This window comes from Lottia gigantea (genome assembly GCF_000327385.1).
Source record: "Lottia gigantea unplaced genomic scaffold LOTGIsca_10, whole genome shotgun sequence".
Taxonomy (NCBI): Eukaryota; Metazoa; Mollusca; class Gastropoda; family Lottiidae; genus Lottia; species Lottia gigantea.
This window is the reverse complement of record NW_008706747.1, coordinates 4,670,130-4,682,349: the sequence shown is the minus strand read 5'-3', so window position 1 is coordinate 4,682,349 and position 12,220 is coordinate 4,670,130. Positions and strand designations below refer to the sequence as shown.

Genomic DNA, 12,220 nt, shown 5'->3' with positions numbered 1-12,220 from the left:
GTAATCAGGTCCCAACAAGGGCAACAACTTTTAACCTATAAAGACCATCATTATCGTAGAAATGGTAACATAAAATGTTCCCATGGTCTGTTGTATACTAATTCTCTAAAAAAAAATGACAGTGTTACGCTCAAATTTTCTGCACAGTCAGTTCCTTTGGGTTCTGGTCTGAGGCTTACCCTAAAACACCCCACCGCCTAGTCAAGAATAGTTTACTATCTTCCAGTGGAGATCTTTTTGGGTACGGCTAGTGGTTGGTCCAAAAAAAGAACTGGCTCAAGATTAGTCTTTCATCTTTTATAATAAATTGATATACGATATTTTTGCATATTATTTGCACTAAAAAGCAAAACAAATCCAAACAGGTAATAAATATGTCGTAAACGATGCATTAAAGCGAGACGTTATTTTATGTATTTGCACTAAAAAAATTCTATATCAGCGAAATTAAATTTTCAAAATTTTAAAGCATTTTAACAAGTCATCTACCAGCAGTCTAAATACATGGGATGTACTTATACTGTTGGGGGCCTGCTCTTTGCATGCACCATGCCGAACGGACTTCGAGTCTTCCCAGTTATACAAGTAACGCGAGAAACTAAGCAGTTAATTATCATTATATAAGTACATTTGAAGCACAAAATTTAAATGCTGACGATGATATCATCGATGAATAAATCATTAAAAACGTTACTAAATAGGTTGACGGATCGTAAACTTTCACAGTATGTCACCAGTCCTCGTAAATTTCTCCAGTTTTAAAAACATCTGAATTGTTTTTGGTATCTTTACCGCGACTTTTACACTGAAAGGGATTAAGTTATTTAAGTAATTAGAATCTGTTTCGGTATCGCTTCTCATAAATCTTATCTTGGGGTTATTCAAAGTCACATGATGAAAAGCTGACTAAAGCCGCGCATAGGCGAGATACGGAGTCCGATCCGATGTACGATGCGGAATATACATACAAACGAATATAAAAGAGGTGAACACACGAGGTTTCTTCCATTTTCTACTGTATCGATAATCCCGCACCTTCCCCGCACCGGACACCGTACCTCGTCTATTCGCACCTCAATACCTCCCAGAGCTCGACTCTAAAAAGAGTAGGTTTATCAACCCATACACCTCGAAAAACATTCAATATAAATATTACTTATACCCTGCAAAACAAATCCCTGTCAATCATTTCTGTACAAATATTGTAAGCACAAATCAGTTTGAAGTAGTACTCTAGGCACTCGATCAGTAAGGCATAGGTTATTTAGGCACTTGATCAGTAAGGCATAGGTTATTTAGGCACTTGATCAGTAAGGCATATATATTTTAAGCTCAGGTCTGTAAGACAACAGGTCATTTAGGCACTCTGTCAGTTAGACATGTCATCTAGGCACAAATATTCTAAGCACAGTACGCTCTTTTAGGTACAGACTTTTTACGCATATAAAATATAATATCTGGACGAAAGTTTGATCTAATTTTAATCAGACTTCAATTTTGTCCAGAAATTTACAACAATACAACATTAAAAATTAATAAAAATAAGGTTTTATGTAGGTCTTAATTTTAGACATCTATACCCAACTAAAACCGGCCTACGACTTGGCAGCTATGACACGAACATGGTAGGGGTGTAAATGGTGCATTTCATTTCATATTTAGAACCTGGATATAAGAGTCCCTCGAGTGACATTTTTCATGAGTAATATCATTTTTAGAATTACCCCCTCCCTCATCGTTACAAATCACGACCTGAAAATTGAAACACGGAGAAATTTCTCTCACGAATTCCTTAACATAGTAACACAATGTTCTTACATTCCTATTTTCAGTTATATTGACGGTGGGTGGAAACTGCCCTTCGTCCGCCACCGTTATACTCTTATTCATATATATTCCGACAAATCTGATCCTACTAGTTGCTCGGAAGTGATATACGGAAGTGGTATCGTCACATTTAATGGCAGTTGCTTCAAACCATCTTTGGGTCGCTATTTTTAAGAATTTGACAATGACAAAAGCGAAATTTGAAATTTGGAAAAACTTTCGGTATCGATACAAAACTTTAGATTTACTTGCGGAGAAATGCGGAGTAGGGACAAATATACCCCTCGACTCTATCGTGGTACCGTGTGGGGCACAGGGGCATTGTAGAATATCCGGATATGACTTGATGAATTCCATAATGGTTCAACTTTGTACCGATACCAAAAGTCAAAGGCAGAGGGCAAATTAAACTACTCGACTGTGAGTGACATAGAAACTGTTCAGTGAGACATCAATCACCCAAAACAACCAGGTAGAGTCCGAGTTGACGGGGGGAGGGGTTTTCTTGTCAGGTACTAGTATAAAAGAAATGCCCGAACCAATTCCTCATAGAACACTTAATTTATTTACTTTTTTCATTTGTATTTGGAACACTCAACTTTACACAAAACCAAAATGCAACGATTCACCGCAATAGTAAGTTTTTTTTCGTTGATTTTTTGTTTTAAATATTTTTCTTAAATCTAATTATATTTTTTTAATTCTTTTTTTTATCAGCACGTACTGACCCCTAACAAACAAGAACGTTTTTTTTATCATATACTTGTTAATATCCAACTTTATAATCCCTTTCTATTAAATATAAATCAAACTGCTTCTAAATTTACTGGAAATACATGCCTGTATAAAGAACTAACAGAGTTTAATATGAACGCGTTTACATCCTCTAGGATGGCCTTACTGTTAAATTTATTTACTCATAAAGATGATTGCTTAGTTTGGATTATGCCAGTGTTTTTAAAATCAGCATCATAAAGACGAGAATTGAGTTTTACGCTCTTTTGTTATTCACTTTACCGTACTAATGAAATTAATGGAATTTTACATCATCGTACTGTTCTGCATCTTTTCGCCGTATGAAATCAAAGTTATCATGATTCATAGGCTTAATGTGTACAATGGGCTAAAACTTAATTTCTGCTCAAACTTGGAATGATTCTCAATAGAAAATATGAAATGAAATAGAGTTTTACGTCCTATGGATTTCGCTAAGAGGACGGACAACGCTATGTAGTGTTCAATAAGGGAATTTGAAATATAATTGAAGCCTTATGTTCCTGTCGAGTAAAAAGATGGACCCATACTACCTTCCCTTACGTTAATTCTATCAATTTGCAAAGAACCTGACGTTAAATTCCATTTCATTTGATAAGTTGAATGCTTGGCGGGAGAGCGTAAAACTCCCATTTCTTGATAGAAAGCGAACTGCCAAGACCGTGGAAATTTCTTGAAAATTTTCTGATTTACAGCGTAATATATTTTTAAAAACGCCTCCGTTTTTATTAACACATAAATCAACAACTAGAATCTTCAAATCATAATATGTGTCATTATAATTTTGACAGCCATTTTGAATACTAATGAGCAGCAATTATGAATATTCATGAACATACTTTATGAATATTAATGAGCTAACTGTCGGCTGTCAGTCAAACTTTGATTTGAAGTAAAATTTTACAACCAAACATCTTTTAAAACCAATTTTATAATCTCATAAACATCATTACAGTAAATAGTAAGATATATAGCTTGAAATGAAGATGAAACGGAGTTTTACGCCTTTCATTCTGCTCCAAATTTGGTCTATAAAACGGAAAACGTCACGCAGTGTGCCAGTATTGCCATTATAGGACTTATCTACTCTAATTGCAAACTGTCGGGGATCTTTAAGGTAAAAAGCCTGTAGCACTCAGCACCTAAACCGGTTCACCGTGAAAGATCGGTTGGTTCAGATACAGCATTACGGAAGCCGCCGAAAATTGCCGAATATTGGGGCTTTGACTCTGAGCCCACCCGAACGACCAATCTTGTTAAAATTAGACCAAACTGTCATTCCGTTTTCTACTAGCGAATTGTCGGTGTCTTTTTATTTGAGTCACAAAATACCAGCGTTGGAAAAGGTAGGAATTTGATTGGCTGGTGGTGTCATCAAACAGACAAATTCTCAAGAGGGCCGTCTTTAGACCCTAACTGAAGTGGTTATATCAAAAATAAAAGCTAGTAGAAAACAGAACGAAAGTTTGGTCTTATTTTAATAAAACTACTCGAACGACATGACACTTTCAAGCTGAGTTCTATTCCTTCATTTATGTATTGAATTATTTTTATTTTAAAGGTACTGGTCTTCGCTCTCGTGACAGTATCACAGGCATTTTGGCTGAACTCAGGTAACCAAGGAACAAACCCAGGTGCCACAGGCCAACCAAACCGTAAGTACCCTTTTATACTCACTGTCCGACAAATGTAGACCTACCCAGTTCTTTTACCCAGAATTTCACGCCAGAGGAACTGGGTAGGGCCAGATTTATCGGATTAATATAGTCAAAGTATCTCAGGCTGGGCGATATCATCTTCACAATATCAAGTTATTACGGTCTTTATCTTATTCATTAACAGCAATAGCCAACCCTCTTCTATCATGGAAGTTTGTAAATGAAGCGATTTGATTGGGTTGTACGCTATCGAATACAACTAATCAGAACCCTCGACGGAAAGATTGTGAACAAGTTGGCTATGCATGTTAACGATATTCAGTAGCCTCGATGGAATCTCCTCTCAGAAAGTTTGAAAAAATAAATTTGATTTTGGCATTTTTTTTTTAAATTTCTGAATTAGTCTTGGTGAAGGAAATCAAATTAAGAGAAAAAATTGATTTAACAATAAACTATTGTATCTATTTTTCAGAGTCCAACAACAATCTTGCTAACTATTTCTTGTAAGTATATCTTATTCGACGCCCATCTGCAACTCCCGTCAACTGGGCATATCTTTCAGAGAGTTCACATAGTTAAACTGCAACACGATATATCCACTAGTCAGTAAGGGAAGGGGGAGGGGACATGGCAAATGACTCTTGATTCTCAAAGTAGGACATAAAATCCATATCATTTTTTTTTCATCTATTAATGTTTTTTTTTTTTTGGTTGTAGATTGTTTTCCGGAAACGATATGATGAGACAAATGTTCGCCTTACAGAAACTCGGACCAGCTGGTTTATTTTTATTCAACTAAAATCAAGTTCGACTAATTGTCGAAAGGTCCTTTAATGTGCACAGAATAGCACAAGCGGACTCATCTTCACAGTGTCAAACTATTACAAACTTCGTACTTATACCTTGACTACAATAGCCACTATCCTTGGATTGCAGCGATTTGTAAATTGTACAGAACGGTAGAGTTCAAAAGATTAAATTTTGAATGACTTACCCAACTTCAACCGTCCTGCGCCGAGTTGACTTCAGTTGATAAGCATTTTTCATGCATTGTTTCTTCTTCCTTTCAGTTGCTTACAGATAAAACACGCACGACTCGTTCAATAAAACCACAACGCTTCATGTTTGTATCAAAACAAAATACGCTCACGTGAATTTAAGTAGGTCAAAGGTTGAAATGCACATCCGGGGTGTTTTCATTTAGTAGAGTCCACTATGTTTTGGGGTAAATGGTGGTAATTGACATCGTATTCAAAAAACAAAATCGATTTCATGTCAATGAAATTTGAAAGAGTAGACACCTATAGCCTTGATTTGTACGATTTAGGTTAAATGGTACTTGCGATAATGACGTCAAACGATGACAAAGGCAAAGGTTGTCAATTGGACAGAGAAGCGTCTTAAAAGGACAACAGGATCTCTTTCAATTGATTTCAACAAAACGTCAACGCACATGCAATGGACATCTCTGAACGTGTTTTATTAGATGGGCATTTTTATATTTCTTATGGGAGAAAGGGGATTTATCATCGATAACACTGTTACCGGAACCATTTTCAAACTAAAAATGACTGAATTGAAATACCATCAGGTGTTTCGAAAAGAGTAAGCTTATCTATATCATAACCAAATATTCAGTTTCAGTTTTTAAGCATAGTATGCAAACAAAGCGACCGTTACTGCCATGACAAATACCGCATTCCCGTCCAGAAACCATTGCATCCATTTATTCTTGTCGGTTTTATAGAATTTAGAAAAGGTATCTTCGTCACCCACGAGTTCCTCTTCGGGGTCAAGGCTGTGGGACGATGAGCTGAGACATACACTGGGACATACACATGGGCACGAACTGTGGGTCTCTGAAAAACCATGATATAAGGTTACAGTAAGATTAGGGTCGGAGGAAGCCACTAGTTAATTTTCCAGTTCTTTGCTTATGATGAAATACAACGCCAATCAGTTTCCAATGAGGTAAATTTTGCCCAGGCAGTGGAATGAGTCGATTGAGGCTTTTTAACGTGAAGAGCAAAATATAGTGAAAATACTCCTTAGTAACGAACCTTCGGCTTTGTTCTTGACGTCTTCCTTTAGTTTAGCATAAAGAATATCTTCGTTGTGGTCGTAGTCTTCATTTTCATCATCGCTTACCTCCCTTGGCGCAGATTTTCTCGTTGCCCACGTGACTCTCCGAAGCTATGTAATATGTAAAAAAAAAAAATTTTAAAAGATGACACTTAAATTGGGCAAAGAAATGTCGAATTTACTTCAGTTACAACAATTAAATTCATTAAGCTGGACTTTATTAACACTTTCTGTTGCAAATCAAATTTTGGCGCACAAATCAGAGGCAGCCATTTTCTACAAAATTTTGTCAATCAGTCAGCAAGGACAGACAACTCACCTGAACTTCAGAACGTGGCTGTGTACATAAACTAACGACCACACAAACAACAAACGATATAACTGTAATAATGGCGGCAAAATGAAGAAAATGGACGCTAGACAGAAGTGTTGGTCTGGTATCTGTCTCACCACAGGCAGGTTTCTGGTATGAAATATCCAGTACCAACCGTGTTAGTCCGACCAAGAGCCCAGATATCAAACTCCAGAACGCCCCCTACGGATAAAAAATTTGTTAAAAGCATTGAACATTGTTTGTTTTCTAAGAAACGCTAATATACCCATTACCCAATAACATTGTTAGGCCTACTATGTCGACTCTCTGAAAGAGTTCTCAAGTTGAACTTATATGTTGAGCATGTCGTGTATCCTTGCAAGCCAGCAAGTTTCTAAGTCAGCCTAAGCATAAACATCTTTTACAAAATTATTCAGATTTACTACCTGCTCAGTAGTTCGTTGCCAAGCAACACCCAGTAAAAATACAACCGGAAATGGTGGTGCAATGTAGGCGGCCATTGCTTGTATATAATTCCACAGTTGTCCCCCTTGATTATTCTCTAAAATTGGCATCCAAAGCAAACTGGTACACATCAAGCCTACGATAAACACCCTGAAAGGCAAGAATAGAAAAATAACCATTGTATTTAACAAGGAGATCTCAAGAATCAAAAAAGAAGTCTTTGACCAAACATCTTGCCAAGGTATTGCTCCGTCCTGGATTATCGGTTATCATTTACAACTGGGACAATTAAGGTAATGTGGTCATCTGATTTATATGCAGCGACTAAAGTCCTAAAACAACCAACAAAATGAAGCCTTAAAATGCAAAGATTTCAAGCGGAATTTGCCTTCCAGTTAAAATGCTATCACGCTAAAAATGGCAGACAAAATTTCCGTTGACTTACTTGCTAACAACCATGAGCTCCCTCTCTGAAGCTTTAGGTCTGCATCGTGGCCACAGATCTAAAGTGAACATGCTACTGGCACTGTTAAAGATCGAAGTTAAGGTTCCCATTAGAGCTGAGAGCATACCAGCCGTCATTAAACCTCGCACAAAGTTCGGCAAAAGTTCCACGATCAATTTGGGATACACCAAGTTAGAACATCCATGTGGATTCTCACAAACCTCCATACACAGTTCCGGTTCCACGCATCCGATTTCATCTGGAATAAAGACCAGGTCGATCGCATTAAATATCTAGGAAGGGGGAGGTTCAGTGAGGAACCAAACGCTTACCAATGATGATGAAGATGTTGGCGATGGCGTTGGCAATGATGTTTCTTGCTATAACTTCTGTTGCATCTAATGATTTTGCCTCTTTTGCAAATGATGATAATGATAATGAAGAAGATGACGACTTCAAGATGGACTACTCACCAGGAAAGAGAACTCGTCCTATCATACCAGGAAGAATCACCAAGAAAAATGGAGTAATTTTTAACCACGCAGCAAAAATAACACCACCTTTAGCATGGGAATGGGTTTTAGCTGCCAGAACTCTTTGAACCATCACCTGAAAGTGACATGGAATCTGTGTAATGCCAATATCGTTCTATTTTTTTCTAATAAAACTTACGATGATTTTATTGTTCCAGCAATTTGATTGGTCAATCACTGAACTCGATTTAAAATTTAATCTTATAAGATTACTGTATGTCTTACAATTTGGGGATTATCTTTGGTTTTTGTGAAACCGGGTCCGAGATCTAATCAAAGATTACTAGAAGTAGAAAATCTCAGACAATCTTGCTCTCCGAACTTGGAAGAGATAGGCCAATCGTCTTCTCAACTGTTAAAGCTCATTTTGAGCCATCTGTATCCCTTTTCAAAATAAGTAGAACTAAAGAAAACAAAAACCTACTTGATCTGTACAGAAGGCTAAAATCGCCATTGGAGTTAACCCAAACACAGCTCCTGTCCATGGTACGTCTGACGTCACTGGGTCGCGAAATATGTGAAGGGAATCCTCGCGGGGCAATCCCATTCTAGGATCACATGACGTCATATTAGCAGCAGACATCATATATTTTTCAAACAAGGCCTCCATACCACCTACTCTAATGAATGCTGAAACATCAAAGGTTTGATAGGTGAGACCATGCATAGTGGTTTTTTAGGTGTGGGTCTAGAAGAGGAAGGGGGAGGGGGGGATCCACCGGGTATATAAAAGCCCAATGATAAGAAAGCCGTAGAAAACACCATTGGTTCTGCAACCTGCTTTGTCGAGTTTGTGCTCCCTTGGCCAATAATCTTATCGGCGTGACCTTGGTTTATTGTCTAAATTTTTCTTGCTTTGAGGACGTGCAAATATTAAAAAATAATTCACTCACCCAACACTGTGAGGTAGGTGGAACAAATCAAAATGGCGACAATTTGAAAACAGTGTGCCCAAACGATAGCCGACAGACCACCTGTAAATAGAAAAAAAGAAACATCATGATCCTCTGTACTAGCTCGTCCCTGACAGGCACGTAGCTATGTCTATGTTTTTTCTGCCGAGTCCTCTGATTGGCTGTATTCACAAGCGTACAATCCAATCAATGAACAAACTTTAGTGATACAAGTTCATATTGATGTCAAGGTAATGGACGAAGCTCCTGGGTCCCCAAGTCTTACCTAATATAGTAAAGAGTGTCGTGAAAGCTGTGACGCTGATAATGGAGATATACATATTCCAGCCCATGGCTTGTTGTACAAACAGCGCTCCCGAATACATATTTACCTGGAACACAGAATGATTAAATTAATATTGGACGAGTTATTGCCCTTGACATAGAGCTTGGATACATACAGCGTGAAATAATAGCGGGTGAGCTATTGCCCTTGACATATAGTCCATACCTTGTTGTACAAACATCGCACTCTCGAGTTATTGCCCTTGACACAAAGTTACTGAATAGAAGTTTACCTACTTGAATTAAGTTTGGACCTAATAGATATTTAGAACGAACAATATTACAATTAAAATCTTACCGATATCCTTTGGACCACCAACAGAAATATTGACAGCAAGGATAAGTAGGTCCGCAATCTTTTGCCACCAAACCTCTTCTTTAAATACTGGGGCATCGTATAGGCCTACAATTACATTTCTATATTACAGCGCTGTAGATATAAATCTTTTTGCCAGACATGTCCGACACGGCAACTATAATGACCGATTTCACTATTCAAAGTCATGTCTATAATACGTTATATCAGTTGGATAAAAAAAATTCTGATGCAAAAACCAGTCTGTAAAAGTACGAAGATCCAAGGGGAGAGGAAACAATGGCTACTCACCCCTGACGACACATAAACAGGAACGAAAAACCACCCTAATAAAATCAAAATAAATATTGCCTGTAAAGAAAAACAAAGCCATGTCAATTGCACTTTCATCTGGGGCGAAAATTGAGTGAGTCAATGGGGGACAACTGTCGAGGATGAAATTTAAAATGCAGCAGCTCTGTGGAAGAGCGATTGGTTGAAGTGTTTGAGAGAGTTCTTATCAAGGAAATTTCGAAATTAGAATTGATGGCGCATTCTATATTTCGAAGATAATCCTATCAGTTGGATTGTCGTCTGTTAGGCGATTAGGTGCCGTGGGCTAAAATCCTTCTCAAGAAAAATTCTAATGCCTGCCAGTGCTTGAGAAAGGTGGGCAACCCACCAACGATTGATATTTTATAAATATACCTACGTGCCATTCGTAAACTGTAACACCGAGTCCACTAGCTGCAGCCGACCCCGACATTCCAATGAAAAAATTCAAACCAAAATTAGTGGCGAACAGAGAAGCCCCAATCTGAAGAAAACAAATTCACCGTCGAATCATCAAATTCCTCAACCGGTTCGGAAAACGGGGTTGTATTTCCATTAAAATGCTAAGCCAAAATGGCCTAAGATTTCCCCGAAATTTGACCGTTTTGGCAGCAATTTAGCTCTTGCTGCTCAAAACAGACTCATTCGAGAGAAGGGGGTGTTCTGCCCTGCCTCATCGCTAAGCAGCTTTCTAAATCATACAATTTTATGACGTCATAAACTCACCTGCACCCAAAGCATATTTCTTCCCGCCAAAAAATAGTCTTTTACTCCGTTTGCCTTGCCTCGACATGACGCCTGAAAATATGAAGCCAAAACTAAGTTTGAATTATAAATACAGCGAGAGATATTGTTCTATGATAACGACATCCTTCTCTTTTTCGATGTCCAATTGTCGAGGGATCTCTAACGTTTGTAGACTGTAGCACACTGTGGCGGTTTGTAGGGTGGTTTTAATTAAAAGTCGGACTCTGGGTATGTAAGTTTCCATTAATTTATTTTCATGTTAATTTAACAATGTAGATGTGTATCAATAACAATATTTATAAAGCATCTGATGTTCGGCAATCTATCAATCTATCTATATAGGCTACCAGCTTGGTGAACAACTCTCGTCGACTTATATTTTAAAAAAAAAAAATAGAAGTTCGATAAACAGCTGGGGATCTTGGCGATCCTATCTACCAACTGATCCTTAGTTATTTCCTTGGTAATTATTTTTCTTGGATAACTTAGGTTCTCAAGGATCCTATCCACCACATGGTCCTCGGATAGCACGAAGGTTCTCGTATCCTATACACCACATGGTCCTCGGATAGCACGAAGGTTTTCAAGGATCCTGTCTACCAGCTTGATCAAGCCTCTTGACGATGATTTTACAAGAACAACAACTAAGTTTGAAAAAGAGCCTTTCTACCACCTGGTCGTTTGACTTATCTCTTGAAAATTATTTTACAAGAGAAGAGAAAGGGGAGGGGAGGGGGGTCGGGTTATTGAATTTACTTACCCAAAATGCCAAAACAGACAGCAATGTAAAATACCCAATAACAATACCTACATCGGCCCAGCCGAGTTCCCCCATCACAGCGGTTTAACTTCAACTCAGTTACTAGATAATATTAAATAAATAATTCAAACAAAATGTCAAGAATTTCATTGCGGTTAAATACATAAATATACATTCAATATTCGTCACAATTTCGGATTTCTAACAACGTTTCGACGAATTACATACCTATATTTTGTACGTTGAAAACAATCAATGGATCGGTTCATTCAACTTCTTCAAGGTTTCAGTTATTTACACGACTATGTCCGATCACGTTTCGACAAATTACACAATAAACTCGACTGTACCGTGAATAAAATACGCCGCGAAAAAAAAGACGTATTTCAAAAAATTATTCGAAAACAAAATTGATTTTCAAAATGAATAAATTTTATAAACAACGAGGCATGAAGGATAACGATTATTGATTCTTAACTATACGATCTACTAATTGTTTTAGTAGGAGTTATGGTTCCTCGCTTCAATGCCAGATGCCCTGATGAAATTAATTGGACTTTTGCGTCTTTCGGTTCACCGCTCTTCTGGGGTAATGAAATTAAAATCCCCACCGTGTTAAACAATCGCTGTTCTGCGTTGTCTGTTTACTAGAGTTCATCTCATGGTGCCAAAGCCTACATAATCCTCATCAGGACAGCTGGTTAATTTTAGCTTATTGGCTGATAGCTGATTGCATGCTTCCGTCATGTG

At 37.7% G+C, this 12,220-nt stretch overlaps 1 protein-coding gene across 1 annotated transcript; it reads right to left on the bottom strand.

Annotated features, from left to right (window-relative positions):
* Positions 1-6,630: 6,630 nt before the first annotated feature.
* Positions 6,631-11,545, bottom strand: LOTGIDRAFT_109602 (hypothetical protein; the record flags this gene model as incomplete). Its single annotated transcript, XM_009046300.1, has 12 exons — positions 6,631-6,876; positions 7,101-7,269; positions 7,565-7,823; positions 8,038-8,173; positions 8,522-8,727; positions 8,991-9,071; positions 9,277-9,382; positions 9,634-9,738; positions 9,943-10,002; positions 10,343-10,447; positions 10,690-10,761; positions 11,471-11,545. 12 exons carry the CDS (start codon positions 11,543-11,545, stop codon positions 6,631-6,633), a joined length of 1,620 nt encoding a protein of 539 aa, XP_009044548.1.
* Positions 11,546-12,220: the final 675 nt, after the last annotated feature.